This window comes from Tenrec ecaudatus, chromosome 11, assembly GCF_050624435.1.
Source record: "Tenrec ecaudatus isolate mTenEca1 chromosome 11, mTenEca1.hap1, whole genome shotgun sequence".
In the NCBI taxonomy this organism is placed as follows: domain Eukaryota; kingdom Metazoa; phylum Chordata; class Mammalia; order Afrosoricida; family Tenrecidae; genus Tenrec; species Tenrec ecaudatus.
In genome coordinates this window covers 48,368,880-48,385,614 of record NC_134540.1, presented here as the reverse complement: position 1 = coordinate 48,385,614, position 16,735 = coordinate 48,368,880, and the positions used below count along the sequence as shown (strand labels likewise).

Here is a 16,735-nt window from a genome sequence, read left to right as displayed (position 1 = left end):
GGCGATACTGGGAGGGTGGTGGGAGAGTGGATTGGAAAGGGGGAACTGATTACAAGGATCTACATGTGACCTCCTCCCTGGGGGACGGACAACAGAAAAGTGGGTGAAGGGAGACGTCAGACAGTGCAAGATATGACAAAATAACAGTAATTTATAAATTATCAAGGGTTCACGAGGAAGGGGGGAGAGGGGAGAGGGGAAAATGAGGAGCTGATGGCAGGGGCTTAGGTAGAGAGCAAATGCTTTGAGACTGATGAGGGCAATGAATGTACTGATGTGCTTTACACAATTGATGTGTGTATGGACTGTGATAAGAGTTGTATGAGCCCCTAATAAAATGATTAAAAAAAGACATTCCATTCAAAAACCTGTTGTTATGTTTTTTTAACACTGGTTGCTTTTAGTTTCCAGTTATGTCTCTGGCTTCTTGGGGCTTAATCAAGCCTCCAGCTTCTTGAAGAAATCTTGAGGATTTCCAGCTTCTTGAAGAAAGCGCTGGACCAGGAAAGGAATCTTCAATGTGGGCACCCAAGAGGGACGCGGGTCTCTTGAGTAGAGATAGAAAGAGAATGCTTTGTTATCGGACCTTCATCCTTGGAGGGTTTTTTTTCTTCATACTATTAAATATCTAAGTTTTGGTGGGGCTGTTGAGTTCTCTTACCTCATTTTCACTTAATATTGGTTCTCATTAAGTGAAGGCCCAATTTTAATCCCTGAGAACACTTCTCTGGATAATAAACTCAGCCATGAGTTTTGAAATAACTGATTGAGTGTTTGAATGAATATGATTTTACTCCATTTTTAAAAAAAGAGCCAGTGTTTGTATTGTCCTCTGGGGCCTGCAATTAGCTCTCCCATATTATCATGAGGACAATGCTGTCCTTATGGGTCCATGATAATAGGAGTCCTTTCTACTCCAAGTGATGCAGTCTCTATCTGGGAGACTGACATTAGGTTTTCTCCAGGAGCTTAACCCATTGCCATCAAAAGAGCAGCGTGCTCTCTTCTATTTAGAAGTCCACATAGCGGAACCCTTATTTCCCTGAGTTTTATAATAGAGAGCTTATGGTATCCCTTATAAACTTTCACTGAATCCTATAACAAGATGAGAGTATACCTGAACTTGACCTACTGTACATTTCTGAGAGAGAGAAGACAAATAGGAATTCCAAAGAGAAGAAGACAAAGCAAGGATGGAACCTGAGTGGCACAGTGGGCTACTAGCTGGGATGCTAACTTCAAGGTCGGCAGTTTGAAACCACCAGATGCTCTGTGGGAGAAAGACGAGGCTTTCTCCTCCTGCAAAGACAAAGCAAGGAGTCAAGGACTCAACACGACCTAGGCCATGAGCTAAAATTGGAATTAACTGAATTGATTTATTGAAATTTGGGCCACTTGGCCATAGTATCATATATATATAATATAGGATGTTTGATCTATAATACACATACTTTGTAAAAGTGCTGCTGATTCAATTCCAACTCAGACTCACCCTTTACAAATCTAACTGCTCCTTAAGGTTTCAGAAGCTGTGAATCTTTATAGGAATAGGCAGCCTCTTCTTTCTCTTGTGGAACAGCTGGTGGATTTGAACCACTAATCTTATGATTGGCTGGGCCCACACTCTCTACACTTTGAGTTCTCAATAGGAATTGAAATATACAGTCTCTTTTTACCCATATGTTTGATTAACTCTATTGCAGTGGACAGAGACCAGATGTGGGCACTTTCTCTAAGTATCAGAGGAACTTCACCACTCTTGATTTCCTTTCAATAACTGATGCTCAGAGGTCACATCTCTCACCTTGTGCGACGTGCTGTCAGTCTGAGAAGACCTGTGACTGGGAGCGGTGGACAGCGACTGGTTTTGTGGACTGCACTCACTGCCAGTGGTGGCCTCCCAATGCAGCGTTGGGGACCATGTGTTTGGACAGTTCATTCAACAGCTCTGTCCTGGAGCTCTGGAACAACCCCAAAGCAGTCCCAGGCCTCCATGAAACTATAATCTGGAGGGAAGCAAACAGAACACCGGCAGTTGAGGAACAAGAGTATTTCAGACAGTCAAACCGATGACACAGGATGATGGTGAGGGACAGAGTGCAGACAGTGGGTGTCCCAGGAAGGTCTCACCGGAGCCATGACATCCAAATGATAAGGAACCTTGAGCCACATAGAGCTGTGGGTGAGAAGCATACATGTGGATGCCACCTTACCACCTGCCCCCCATCTCAGTGAACACCCATGTACCCAGGCCAAGAAATAGAATATAGTCACCATCTTCTAGGCAGCTCTTTCCTGACCTGTAAGATACCACTTTCTTACCTTTCTCTCTGGCTTTTCCTCCTCTGTGTTGAGCATTGCTTCTGAAATTGGTGACTGCAAGTAAGATAGGGCACCAGGGCCAGGGTGCTCAAGCTTCTGCTGGCAGGCCGCTCTGGGGGCTTTGCTCTTCGGACAGTTCCCTTTAGCTATGCTTCCACCCTGTCTCCCTTCTCCGCTTCACTCAGGCACTTGCTTCAGTGAGACTGACAGTGGTCCTGCAGAGCCAGGTGTAGTTCCGCTTCATGCTTGTGTTCTTGCTGAAGCTCGTGCCTTTTGCACAGCGTGGGGTTCATTGCTGTCAAGGCCAATTAGGGTGCTGTTGCCTGCACTGCGTGGTTCTGAGTGCTCGTGCTCTTGGTGACGTAGAAGATGGGTAGAAGGTGGCAGGAGATGAGTGCGTAAAACACAGAAGCTAAGCTTCTGTGCCCCCGTCCTTACACACATGCAAAGACAAGGAGCTTAGGACCCAGCGCTCTCTCCTGGGCATGCACCCGAAGAAATGGAGGCTACAACACAGACACAGGCATGCCTGTGTTTACTGCAGCAACTTCCATAACAGCAATAACAAGGAAACAACCCAAATATCTGCCCATAGAAGAATGGATAAACAAACTGGCACATTCATACAATTGACTCTCAATAAAAAAACAACGGCAGTTCTTTTAATCACTGAAAGACATGGACAAAACAGGAGAACATGATGCTTAGCAAACTTAGTCACTTGTGCAAAGGGAAATATTTAATGACACCACTATTGCAAAGAAAAACAAAGATGAAGCAATGTCGTTTTTACATCAAAAGAAGACTACCCCAAAAGATATGACCACGAGGAGGCCAGGAACTGGGGCAGGAGCAGAGAGAGAGGAGGGTTAGGATACTGAGGGGAAATTTTGCTGCAAATAAAAATGTACTGTTGGATGAGAAATAAAGGAAAAAAGGAGACCTTGTGTCTGATTGGGCCTATATTCCGGAGTTCTGGCAGCCCTGTTGGTAAGTGTCGGGGTGTTAACCCACCAGCTGCTCCTTGGGAGAAAGATGAGGCCATCTGCTCCCTGAAGGACTCAGAGCTTCGGAAACCTTGTCCTGGGCCACTGTGAGCTGGAAAGGGCTTGAGGGCAGTGGGTTTTCTGGGTTGGCTGAATCCAGAGGAGCTGCAGTTCCAATAACGGGCCAGGAGCTGCGTGCCATGTGGTAAATGTAAGACGAATTTCCCCCAGACTTCTAAGTTGAAGGGGAAGGCAGTCCCCACAGTCAGTTCATACAGCACATTAGGTTCTTACAAATCTCTCCGCCCTGCAGCCAGCTTTCCACTCACACACATTTTTCATTGTTTTAAAGGGTAAATAATGCTTTCCTGGACCGACTCCAAGGCGCAAGTCGACCAGGTGGCCTCGAGCAGTCTGGAGGCTATTGGAATATGAATCGTGGCAACAGCTGGGTGAGTTTTTTCTTTCCTTTTTTTAAAAAGAAGTCATCTTTCAAAGTTCAAGAATAAAAACAGTGAGAAGTTTAAAATTATGTCTAGGCTTTCTCCCCAGATGCCAGATGTGCTTGGGTGTGCTGCGGGGCTGGGAGACGGGCAACCAGCCGGTGATTACTGTGAATTCTACACGGCTTCTGAGTGAGGGAGCCTTGAAATCAGGCTCACAGTTAACAATGATCCCTGCTCCTTGGGTCAGCTTGATTGCCTTGACCCTAAAGGCCTGTGTTCACCCTTGCCTGGACCTACAATGAAAGCAAAGGAACGTGGCTTTTTCCTGGAAGGTTTTAAGTGAAATATGGTCACAAAATAGTAATCCTTCTCTAGTAATATATTCTCTCTGTGAATAGCAAAACAAAGAAATAGGTATGTAATTTTTCACTACAAGATGACTTTCTTTAAAAAAAACAAAACAAAAAAACACCCTATAGTAAAAGACACTCTTTGAAACTGAAATGCCCTTACTGTTTTCAGCAAAGAAAACCCCACAGCTGTATTGTAATAGGTGTTTAATGTCCTTCCCACGCACAGCATATTGAGCCAGCACCGAGACTTAGGGATGTATGATTGGGCGATGCATAAAAAAAAAATCAAAACTGACCATAGCAGGTTGTACAATTTAATTAGAGCCCAAGCATAAACATAACTTACTGTGTTAGAGTTCTCTGGGGAAGTAAAGCCAGCAAAATAGCTATGCAAATTTCTATCCAGAAAATGGCTCACACAGCTGTGGCAGTCAGGCAGAGTTGACGTCTATGGGACGGATGTTAGACTGGAGGCGTATTTTGACTCCTGTGGCTTCAGGGGCTGATGAGCCCAGGATCAGCAAGGCCGCAGGGTGGTGGTTATAGCAGCATATGAACTCAAGGTCAGCAGAGCAGATGACGGGCCTTCGATGACTTTCGGGATTGGCAGACAACATGGTAGGTCACTGGCTCAAGTCCAAAGAACCAAAGGTTGATGAGTCAGATGATCCACTCCCACCCCACCCCCACACACAAAAACCCCCAAACATCACGCCAAGCTTTTTCTACAGCTTCTACCTATACTGGAAGTCCGCCACTCCCTCATGGCAATGTGCTTTAGTTGTATCAGGGCTGCGGCCTGAGTAAGGAGGTTGCATCCCACCCTTCTCTTCTTGCAACTGATTGGGTGCTCATAGCACGCCCATGAGTAAGTTGGTTGCATTGTGCTAATCCTCTCATGGAGGATCACTGGGTCTTAACTGCCAAACCACTGAGAATCCTGGCCCAACCAGGTCAACCCCAAACCTAGCGCGCAAGCCAACACAAAAGAAAACAAACCTGAGTGACGCAATAACAGAACATAACAAAAGTCAAAAACTAAGTTCGGGGAAATCTTGAGATAACTCTTTAATAAATCTTTGGGGACAAACGATTATTTTTGAGAAGGCTGTCTTTTAGGAATGAAAGGAGTGTTATGAGGAATGAAGTAGTGAAAATTGATGGATGGGTTGCACAAATGTACATATGTTTAGGGCAACTGAATGCAGGCACATTTGCAGATAATACAGCCTGCATGTCTATGTAGTTAGGTTTGTTTAAAATGGCAAACAAACCAATGTCAAAACAACCAATTTCTGTGGAGTCACTTCTGACGCAGAGCAATCTGATGTGTGTCCCAGCAGAGCTGTGGGCCTTTGATGGCTGGCACCTTTGAGTGAACTCAAACTCCCCATCTTTGTGTGATAAGCAAGTTCACTAGTCGTTTGCATTATGCAGGGCCTAATCTAAACCATCAAGTTGATTCTGACTCATAATGACCATATAGGACAAAGTAGAACTGTTTCACAGGGTTTCTGCGAATGTAAATCTTTACAGGAGCAGACAGCCTCATCTTTCTCCTGATGAGTGGCTGGTGACATTGAACTACCGAACTTAGAGTTAGCAGCCCAGCACTGGACTTATGCCACTTCCGTAATGATCTACAATGTATGCTTCTTTATATTGCTATGATCATGTAGAGGAGACAAAAAATAAAACATAACATGTACATCCTGTATTACACTTTCCAAATTATTGCCTTAGAAGAATTATGTGAATGGGATTCATGCAGAAATTAGGGGGTTTGTGAATTTAAATCATTGACTAAGTTTATATCATTTTCCAGTTGTGGAACATGACTGGAACTCTGATTTTGGTTAGGACTTGGAAATTTACAGTGTATGTCCTACCTCAGCTAACCTGGCTCTTAAAATATATAACTCACCTGGAAGAACACATGGGGATGCGGAGCCATGCTGGGTGGGATGCATGCAAATCACTGTAAGTTTCTGAAGAAGACAGGAGGACCAGGGGCTGGCACTTGCCCAGCCTTCAACATGACACGTAGCTTTCCTTAGATCCCTCATCGACTAAATGGAGAATGGACGTTCTTAATGATGCAGTTGGGAGCATGACTGAGCTGAGGGTGCTTTGTAGGCCAGGCATTTCCCAAGTCCGAGGTGCTTCCCCATGCTGCCATCACTTGGAAGAAGGCGTGATGAAAAGGCCAGGCCTTCCTCTGGCTGCCATGGACTTCCCGTCCCCCGTGGTGCCTTCCTTGGGCCTCCTGAGCCTCCTAGGGAATGTGTTCCAACAACACCTGCCCCCTGGTCTCCTGAGATGTTTAATCGTCTCTGGCAACCTGAAAGAGTCCATGAACATGGAATATCAGGGGATCTCAATTCTTTCTTTTGCTAATGACCTGTTTCTTTCCTTTCCTTAACACATGACCCTCGGGGTATCTATGCACGCTCTCTTTATTTTCTAGCATTTTCTCCTCCGCCCACATGGTAAGTAGCCCAGCAAAACTGCTGGTGTCAGGGCTACTGGCAGCCTCCACCTTGTAAAGTCCTAGGGCTATTTTCCTTTCTTTTGTTTATTAATCATTTTATTGGGGGGGGGGTGCTCACAAATCTGATAATAAACCATCATTCAGTTGTATTAAGCACACTTGCACATAGGTTGCCAGCAACATGTCCAAAACACTTCTTTTTACTTGAGCCCTTTGTGCCATCTCCTCTTTGGTCCTCTCCCTTCCCCACACCCCTACTCTCATGAATCCTTGCTCAATTACATATTGTTATTGTTCTTCCATATCTTACACTGTATGCTGTCTCCCTTCACCCACATTTCTGTTATTCGTCCCTCTCAGGAGGAGGGGGGGGGCTATATATCCAACTTTGTGATCGGTTCCCCCTTTTTCCCCCTCCCCACTCTCCACAGTCCCCCTCCCCACATGATATCACTACTCCCACTACTGTTCCTGAGGGTTTTATCTTTCCTGAACTCCATGTGTGGAGAGCTCTTATCTTTACCAATGTATGTAGTCCGGTCTAGCCAGATTTGTAGGGTAGAACTGGGTCATGGTAGTCGGGGGGAGGAAGCACTCAGGAACTAGAGGAATGATGTGTATTTTTGTCGATGCCATTCTACACCCTGGTTGAATTGTCCCTTCCTAGTAACCCTTCTCTGGGGGGGATATCCAATTGTCTACAGATGGGCTCTGGGTCTCTACTCCAACTCCCCCCATTTGCATCGATATAATTGTTTGTTTTGGATATTTTGATACCTGATCCCGTGGACACCTCATGGTCTAACAGGCAGGTGTGTTTCTTCTATGTGGGCTTAGTTGTTTCCCTGCTAGATGGCCATATGGCTATTTTTTTTCCCAGTTGTCATTTTGACCTACCAGCATCATTTGGCATGGTGAACCACTTTCTTCACGTTGAAGATAGAAAACGTTACTAGGCTTCCAGAACACTGTTTTTCCTTAGGCTTCCAATGATCTTCCTTCAAAAGGTAGGGCCCCCTTCCTTTTCTTCCCCTTTGTTGAATTTCTACATCTCCCTGTCCTTTCAACAGTGGAGTGCCCCAGAGATACATCTCAGACCATCCGCTCTAGCTGTGTATACGTGCAACCTTGGTGGATCTATGCATTCTCATAACATCAAATCTCATCCATATGCTTATGATTCTGAAATTTCTATTGCTAGTTTGAGCATCTTCCTCCAAAGTCAAACCTTATGTATTCAACTGCCTACCAGTTGTCTCTCTTGTATCCTGCTGTTCAGTGATATATGCAGCTGTTTCTGCTTGATGTGTGATAGACCATTTCAGCTTTATCATTGGCCCGCCTCACTAAGGCAGTATGGGCATTTCCCCTGATTTCCCCTCACGGCACACCTCTCTCACACATCCCTCACACTCCTGACTCTGCCTTCAACATACATCCGATCCAACACCTTCTCACCACGGGCACCACTATTCCTTCACTAGTATGATTGCGGTAACCTTTTAAGTGGTTTTCCGTTTTCTGTGCTTACCCACCTGGAATCTATTCTCCACACAATAGTGACAGACATCAGCTCTTACCAGTTCCCTGCGTAAAACCTTCCCTGGCCCCCAAGTTCACTTGGAGTAAAAGCCAGAGCCCTTGCAGTAACCTTCCCGGCACTACGTGACCCGGACCCCCGCTTGACCTTTCTGGCCTCTCCTGTGCTCTGGCCCATGCTGCTGTACCACACTGTTTCCTGGTATTTGCTGAGACTCCAGGGCACTTGTTACCAGCACCTGTGTCCCTTGTCCTGGCTGCTGTCCTGCAGCTTCTCCAGAAGAGCTGCACAGCTTGTTCTCCTGCATTCTTTTTTATTTTTTCCTTCAGTATTTTCTTAGAACCCATTACCTCGATGAGTTTCCCTTGGACACTCTATTCAAACTTGACACCACCTTCTTCCCTTTCAACTTCATAGTCTCCTTTTTAGGCCCCACTTCTTTCTTCCAAAGCACTCTTCAGCGTCTCATAGACATAACGTACTTTCCAAATAAATCCATTTGTACTGCATTTAGTTCACACCCGCCAGGTGTTACTCCACACGGCGCATGCTTCACCAGGTCTCTGTGATGCGGAGGCAGAGGAGCCAGGTTATCTCAAGGATACCCCCTGGCTTAGACTCTTTAGCGTGCATTCAAAAAGATGGTCCATTGAAAACAGTGGCTTTTCAGGGGATCTGCTGGGCCAGTTACGTTCAATGTAGAGACTTCAGCTCAATGGCTTTGGTGACTTTGGGGGGAAGTTATAAGGGTGATATGAATAGGTTTTCTTGAAGGATGTGGGCTACCATGAGGGCTTATTATGAAGAAGATTAAGGGAGTGCAGAACGATTGTTGAGAAAGGGCCAGGGAAGTTGCACAGAGGAGATTGTTTTCTCACAACTGCATACCTTCCTTTGACGATAATAAGGGCTTCCTAGGAGAATCTGGTTGGTGTGCCCTGCCACATCTACCCTGCGGTCTTGATCTTGCCCTGTTTTGTGTTCCGCAGACTCAGCAGCAACCATTGAAAAGGAAGATGGCTTGAGGCCTAAACGATGCGCCAACAACTGCTGGATGATGTGTAGTATAAATCACAGAGCGCTGAATTATTTGGGGGAAGAGTTAGATAGAAGCAGTGTCTTCCGAAGTATGTGGACTGGAGGTGTATGTCAAAAAGTACTAGCTTCACATTTTGATATTGTTGTCTAGGGAAGGTTTTTACCATATTATAGCAATATTCTTTGACTCACCTTTGTATATTCTGCTGACTGCGGACTTAAGGATGGATCCCTGGTGATATAATGGCTTGTGCATTGAGCTGCTAAGCACAAGGTCAGCAGTTTGAAACCACAGGTGCTCCCGGGAGAAAGATGAGGCTTTCTACTCCCATAAAGATTTCTAATCTGGGGAACCGTGGGGCAGTTCTATTCCGCGCTATAGCATCACTATGAATTAGAATTGACTTGATGGCAGAGAGTTTGTTTTGTTATGGTTTTCTTTTGTTGGCTTACTTACGGAATCTCTGGTGGTGAATTGGTTAAGTGCTAGGCAGCTAGTGAAGAGGTGGATAGTGTGAACCCACCTTGTGGTTCAGCAGGATAAATAACTTGTGTTCTCCTTCCATAAGAATGGCAGTCAAGGGAACACCATGGGGAAGTTCTACTTCGTCACACACAAGGACACAGCTTACTTTGTCTCCCCCTACACTAACACATGTTCTCAAAGAGCAAGCTTCTTTGATTGCTTTGTTCACTGATATATGTTACGCATTACATAGTAATTGGAACTTACTGCATGCATATGTAAGTAAGTAGCTATAATTGAAGATCATCAAAACAACAAAGAGTTTATTACCAACATAATTTATCACACTAACGTGATCTGATTCCAAACTTAAAACAACAATGTGTAAGTCAAGGTGCCCTGTTGGCGCAGAGGTTCAAGTGCTCAGCTGCAGTCCACACCTGCCGGTCAGAGAGTAGGTTGTGACATTCTGCTTCTGTAAAGATCTGCAATCGTGGGAACCAGATGGAGGGTTGTCTTCTGTCCTTTGGGTTTGCTGTGAATTAGAGTCAACCCCATGGCAGTGGGCTTGGTTTTAGGGTGTTTGTATAAGAATTGGATGAAATAAAAAGTGGAAGTGCAACAATTACTGACAGTGTAAGATATGACAAAATAATAATGACTTGTAAATTATCAAGGGTTCCTGAGGGACAGGGGAAAGGGGAGGGAGGGGAAAATGAGGGGCTGATGCCAGGGGCTCAAGTAGAAAGCAGATTTTTGAGAATAATGATGGCAACAAATGTACAAATGTGCTTGACACAATGGATGTATGTGTGGATTGTGATAAGCATTGTATGATCCCCCAATAAAATGATTAAGAAAACAAACAACCCCCCCCCAGAAAAACAAACAACCAAACAGAGTTGAAAAGGGACATAACTTTCCAGAAGCAAAATTATAATCTTTGAAATGAAGAAATCAGCAAATTTATTATACCAAAACAAATGCTAATTCAAGACATGCCAAAACACAATGTCTTATATATTGTTTGGCAGATACTAAAAAAGATGACACTCTATGAGGGAATCTTCAAAAAGTACCTGGAAAACTGAATTAAAAGATCATGAAAATTTTCCGGGAACTTTCGAAGCTCCTTCATACAAGCCTATGGGGAAAGCAGTGTCGTTTCACATATTGCTGATAAGGATGCCAAATGACAAAGGCACTATTTAGGTTCATCTCTTACCATGTTCCCATCACCTCAAATGTCTAGAGAGTTTTCTCAGTAGGGATAAGGAGGAAGGATCCCCTAAATTACTCAGCAGGTAACCTTGAATGAAAATCCAGGATTGGACAGAGAAAGAAAATCATAACCCGGTCTTGCCCGTAGGCATAGATTCAAACCATCACAAAGATAAGTTTCCACCCACAAGTTTGACAATGAATTAAATAAGAAAGTATAACATTCGTTGGGTTTATACCAGACATGCTGGCCTGGCTTACACCCACACTAAGTCTACACACATTATAGGAGAAACATGATACTATTTCCACCTCAATACATACAGAGACACCATTGATAAACTTTCCGTCAGATTAGTATACAATCTGTTAGCCAACTAGTTGTTGTTAGGTGTTGTCAAGTCAGTCATCGCAGTACGCAGCAGAACCAACCACCGCTGGGCCCCGCACCATCCTCACAAATGTTGCTATGTTTGAGCCCATTGTTGCTGCTACGGTGTCAATCCATGTAGCCAATGGTCTTCCTCATTGTGGATTGCCACGGTAGCGGCACCTGGTCTCTCCTGGCAACACGTCCAAAGTATAGGAGACACAGTCTTGCCTCTCAGGAGCATTCTAGCTGTACTTCTCAAACAGACTTGTTTGTCCCAGTGGCAGCCCATTGTGCTTTGAGCAGCACCATTAAAATCATTAAAATGCATCGATTCTTCTTCAGTTTTTCTTCTTCAATGTCTAACTTTCACATGCGTAAGAGGCGATTGAAAATACCATGGCCTGGGTCAAGTTTGGGTCATGGCTTAGTCCTCAAAGGAACTTTGTCCTCAAAGAACACCCTTGGGTTTCAACCCTTTAAGGAGGTCAAGTGCAGCAGATTTGCCCAATGCAATGTGTCGTTTGATCTCTTGGCTTCTACTTTCATGTGCATTGCTTGTGAGTCCAAGCAAGATGGAATCCTTGACAGCTTCAATCTCTTCTTAGCTTGTTAAAGGATTACCTCCTGGACGCCAATGTGTTGGAATTGACTGGATGCTAGTGAGTGTTTTGAGTGAAATAGAAGGGAAATATCTTTACTTATTAAGGGGATCCAAATTGTATCACAATAAAATATTTTTTTCTAAATAAAACTATTTTCTTTAAAGATGATCTACAGCAATGGGTACAAGCATAGCAATAATTGTGAAGGTGGCACAGCACCGGGCAGTGTTTCATTCTATGTTACATGGGTTGCTCTGAGTCTGAACAGATTCAACAGTGGCACCCGACAGCAACAATGAGAACTGAGAAGGAGAAGGCATTCATACGTCCCAATTGATAACAGCTCTCCTCATTGAAAACCCAAAATGGCTTATACTCCAATGAGTAGAATTATTAGGGGATCAGCAGTGTTGGGATATAAGAGCAATATCTTAAAACTAACTGCATTTCTATGCATTCAGAGTAAACAAAACAAAACAAAAAAAATCTCAGAAAAAGACCTAACCAAAGAGGTGCATAGTCTTTGAGAGCAAATCATAACACTGTAGAAAGACATCAAGCGATAAGTAAGTAAATAAATAATTACATCTTGTTATTAGATTGGAATGAGTACTAAAAATAACCTGTAGGTTGAACTAAAGTCTAATCAAAGCAAAGGGCCAAGAAGAGTCATTTATTTGAGATAGTCTGGTTTTGGCCTAGGCAGACCAAACCCCATCTGGGATGTTGAGCTGTAACTGGGGACATGCCACAGATCACTGGTGGTGTGTGCTCTTCAGTAAGTGTTACTGTGACTATGGATTTCCAGTGAGACGTTAGATCCCTTCATGACACATTCATCTCAAATTCCTGTGATACATAAAAGTTAAGTCCAAGTGGATTAAGGCTCATAAATAAAAATGAAGACGTCATACATTTTAGACGAAAATAAAAGAAACATTTTTGAAAAGTGAGTTAGGGAAGGTTTTTGTAAAACCCAAAGTATAAGCCATAAAGGGGGAAAATATAGATACGTCTATACTAAAAGTTTAAATACCTGTTCATCACAGGATACCATACAAAAGTAAGAAGAGAAGCCACGAACTAAGCTTCCATCCATGCTATGTTTTACAAAACACAAATAGCAAAAGGTTAGACTCTAGAACTTGCAGAGAATGCTGGCAAGCTAGTTGGGAAGGAAACACGGCTTTACTTTCAGATTGTTGCATGGTTAGGTGCATTGCATCGACCCTAACCAAGTTGAACTGCCCGCAGGGTTGTCTAGACAGATCTTTCCAGAAGCAGATTTCTCCTTGTGGAGGCACTGGTGTGTTTGAACCACCAGCCATTGCCCCACCAGACGTCCCCTAGAATAGATTGATTAAGGAGTGAAGCGTAAAATGAAGGGATGGAAAAGCAAAGTAAATCTGGTAAAGAGTTTCTGACCTTGGGATGGGGCAGGATTCTTAAAACTTACAAACAGACAAGTCAAAAGAAGGTGGTTGAAGTGTGCACATTCCAACTCCCTCTCCCTGCCCACTACATCCACCTGTTCAGGGCTCCCGGCTGTCAGGTGAGCAGTTGGGACCTGGAGTGGTTGGAGGGTACCACTCCTTAGAGGCTTCAGGTCTGAGGGCTCCCGAGACGTTGTTCACACAGTAGACATTCCATGTTGAAAGCCAATGTTGGAAAGCTCTGCCATTAAGATGGTGATGTGTCCCCTGGCCTGGAGGTGCACATTGGTCTGAGCGCTTGGGTTGAGTGCCAAGCTAATTTGCTCTTTTCTGGATGGTGGGGCAGGAGGAGACTGAGGATGGAAGATGTTGGCTGTGTTTTGTTGCCTTTCTTCATCTTCCCCACTATGGGTTTGTTGCTAGTTGAGGTACTCCAGTGGTTGGATGTGAACCCAATAATTAGACGACAGAAAATCACACATGGAAGGGACTCTAGATGGCAGTCATAGCTCTGACCCCTCAGGAAACAGCTATTGCAGGACAATGGCAACCAGGGGAATGAAACAATTTGGGAAATTTGAGAACTTCCCAGATTTCCCCTCCATTCTCCCTGAACAGAAACTCGGCGTCCCCTCAGCAATGACTCCCTCTCCCCCTTTTAACATCGTGCTTTCTATCCTCCTATCTTCTTCTTCATTGTAACTGCAGTAGGCATTAACCTGGAAGGGTAGGGATAGTGGCGCGTGTGTTTTCTTGGAATGCTACAGCAGACTCATAGGTCCCTAAGAGTGTACTTTGACTAGATATACTGGGTTGACTTTTTTGGAAAAAACAAAATAACAACAACAAAACATTTTCTTGAATTTGAATGAGATTCTTTGCATATTGTTTAATATATGTCCGTCTAGAATTTGAAAAGTTTACATTTTAAAAATACACTCTGGATTTCTAGCATTCTCTATCAGCTTTCACGATGCCCCTGGGCTGGGGTCTTCACACCATCGGGTTGAATGACCTTGTCTCTGACACCAGGAAGAGACCCGTTAGGATGCTGTGGGCACTCTTAAATCCTGCATCTTCAAGGGCAGTTAGGTGTTGGCCATGACCTCTGGGACAATCTGAGGTTTTCATTGCCTGGATTTTCAGCAAGAACAGCGCTCGCTTGGCCTAGCATTGTGGGAGGCTTGCTGGGATTACTTGACCCCTCTCATGTGGAAGGTGGACTCATTTAGTCTAGCTCCCCACTGCAGGGTGCCCTTTAGAAGTCACCTGCTTGCAGAATGACACAGCGCAAGGCCGCCTGGTACATTTCCATTTAAATTGCTCTGCTCCCCATTGTGTCTATGCCTGCTCCAGCTGGAAGTATGGAGGTGCGTGACAATATTCATGAATGCTATTATTTGTGACCCATGTCAGCCTATCTCCAAGAACACAGCTGACGGGACGTCACTCAACAAGCCATTACATGGTTGACGGAGACTATTTAGTGACTCCAATGCACCAGAGCTGGAAAATGCAATCGTTTCACGGGGGCTTTAAATCATTAAAAATGGACACTGAAGCCTGATGTCGTTCAGGGTGTCCTCTGAAGGAACTTCTCTTGGGGCGACAGAGGCTTTGGAGTTTGTTTTGCTGTGTGTGGTAATTTTTTGCTTCCCTTTTCTTTCCAGGGGATGTGAGGAACATTGACTTGCGCCTGGCCTTCATCAAGTGCCCTCAACAAACCTCCAAGAGAGGCCTTTCCTGTGTGTGGTTTTGGTTCTGCCTTCTGGTGTTTGCTCTGTCTCCGGCTGCCCCAAGTCGACTCTCCGCGTCCTCGGTGCATGCATCTCTGCGAAAGCTGCTTCCTGCAGTCACATCGACTCTCTAAAGCCAGCGGAATGTCACACTGGTTTCTAATCATTTCGATCAGTTTCTGCAAGTAGCATCACAACCACCGTGGGTGTGGTAGAGAAGGAGAAAGAGACCCCTTTGGTCCCGCAGGGCAGCGAGACTGGGGTGCCCCAAAGATTGTCTACTCCTCAGGTCAGGTGTGGGGAAGTGTGAAGGTCTACAGATTTTTAATTTTTTGTCTTCTTAACCCTTTCCATGCATAAGCAAAGGAAAATTGAATCTTTTATATGTACTCTTTTAATCAGATGGATCAATAAATTTGGAGGTTAGTCCCGTAGAAGTGGTTTTGTTTTGTTTGCGTTTCTTGCTCAGAAAAGAGTTGCTGTCAAATCAGCTCTTCCCTCCAATGACCTCATGTATGTCCGAGGAGAACTGTGCTCTCTCGCATGGTCCAGACCTGTTTGCAGAGGTGGATTGCCAGGCCTTTCTTCCAAGGCACTTCTGAGTGAACTTGAACCTCACCTTTTGGTTACCATGGAGTTTGCTAGTCGTCTACAACACCCCCATCCCCCCCCTCAGAGATTCCTTTCATGAGCTGTCTTTTGTTTTAATATTTCCAGTCCATATTGATTCACTGTAGTCTCTATTAGATCTTGATTTGGTCCTGATTTACTCATTAATCATCTTTCTTCCGATACCCAGAGTAGGACAATTTATTTCACAAAAGGGCCATGTCCCCATAAACCCCACCCGACCCAGATGTGCCCAGCACATGTGTTTTGTCAGAGTTTGGGACACTTCCCTTCCCTGCTGGCCCAGTGGTGAAAGTACTCTTTGCTCACGGGCAGGCTGCTGATTTGAACCCCTCAGGACGCTGGGTGAGAAGTGACCTGGTGATCTCTCTGGGAGAGATTTCTGGCTGGAGCCTCCCACCCCCAAGAGGCTGCCCTGCTTCGCCCTGTGGAAGCTGTGAGTCGGCATGGACTCGATGGCACGCAGCTGCCAAGCAATGTGCTCATGCAGTAATCGTCCCTGCTGAACTCTTCTGTGTCACTTTAGACACCCGCGTTTATGTTCACGTTAGTGGGGGCTCATGCAACTCATCACAATCCACATCCATCCACTGTGTCAAGCACACTTGTGCATTTGTTGCCATCACCATTCTCAAAACATTTGCTTTCTGCTTGATACCTTGGTATCAGCTCCTCATTTCCCCCCCTTGTTCTCTGCCTCACTCCCTCACAAACCCTTGATAATGTATAAATTATTATTATTTTGTCATGTCTTACACTGTCCGACATCTCCCTTCACCCACTTTTCTATTAGCCATCCCCCAGTGAGAGGGTTATATGTAGATCCTTGTAATCGGTTCTCCCTTTCTATCCCACCTTCCCTCCACCCTCCCGATATCACCACTCTTACTACTGGTCTTCAAAGGATCATCTGTCCTGGATTCCCTGTGTTTCCAGTTCCTATCTGTACCAGTGTACATCCTCTGGTCAAGCTGGATTTTTAAGGTAGAATTGGCCACCCGAGTTTATAACAGAGCTTCAAAGGGCTTCATCCTGGTTTGTCACTCTGCTGAGAACATGCATTTCCAGCCCAGTTGTACCGAATCAGAACCTCCATTT

General features: G+C 44.7%; 1 protein-coding gene across 2 annotated transcripts in view; it reads left to right on the top strand.

The window, feature by feature from the left end:
* EPSTI1 (epithelial stromal interaction 1) overlaps positions 1-15,444 on the top strand; it is a 152,081-nt gene extending 136,637 nt beyond the window's left edge. For both annotated transcript variants that reach the window (XM_075563031.1, XM_075563030.1), the window contains 2 exons: positions 3,661-3,760; positions 14,942-15,444. In XM_075563031.1, the coding sequence (XP_075419146.1) occupies positions 3,661-3,760; positions 14,942-14,950 (109 nt within the window). In that variant the 3' untranslated portion in view covers positions 14,951-15,444. The remainder of the gene's footprint in view (positions 1-3,660; positions 3,761-14,941) is intronic.
* The last annotated feature ends 1,291 nt before the right edge of the window (positions 15,445-16,735 follow it).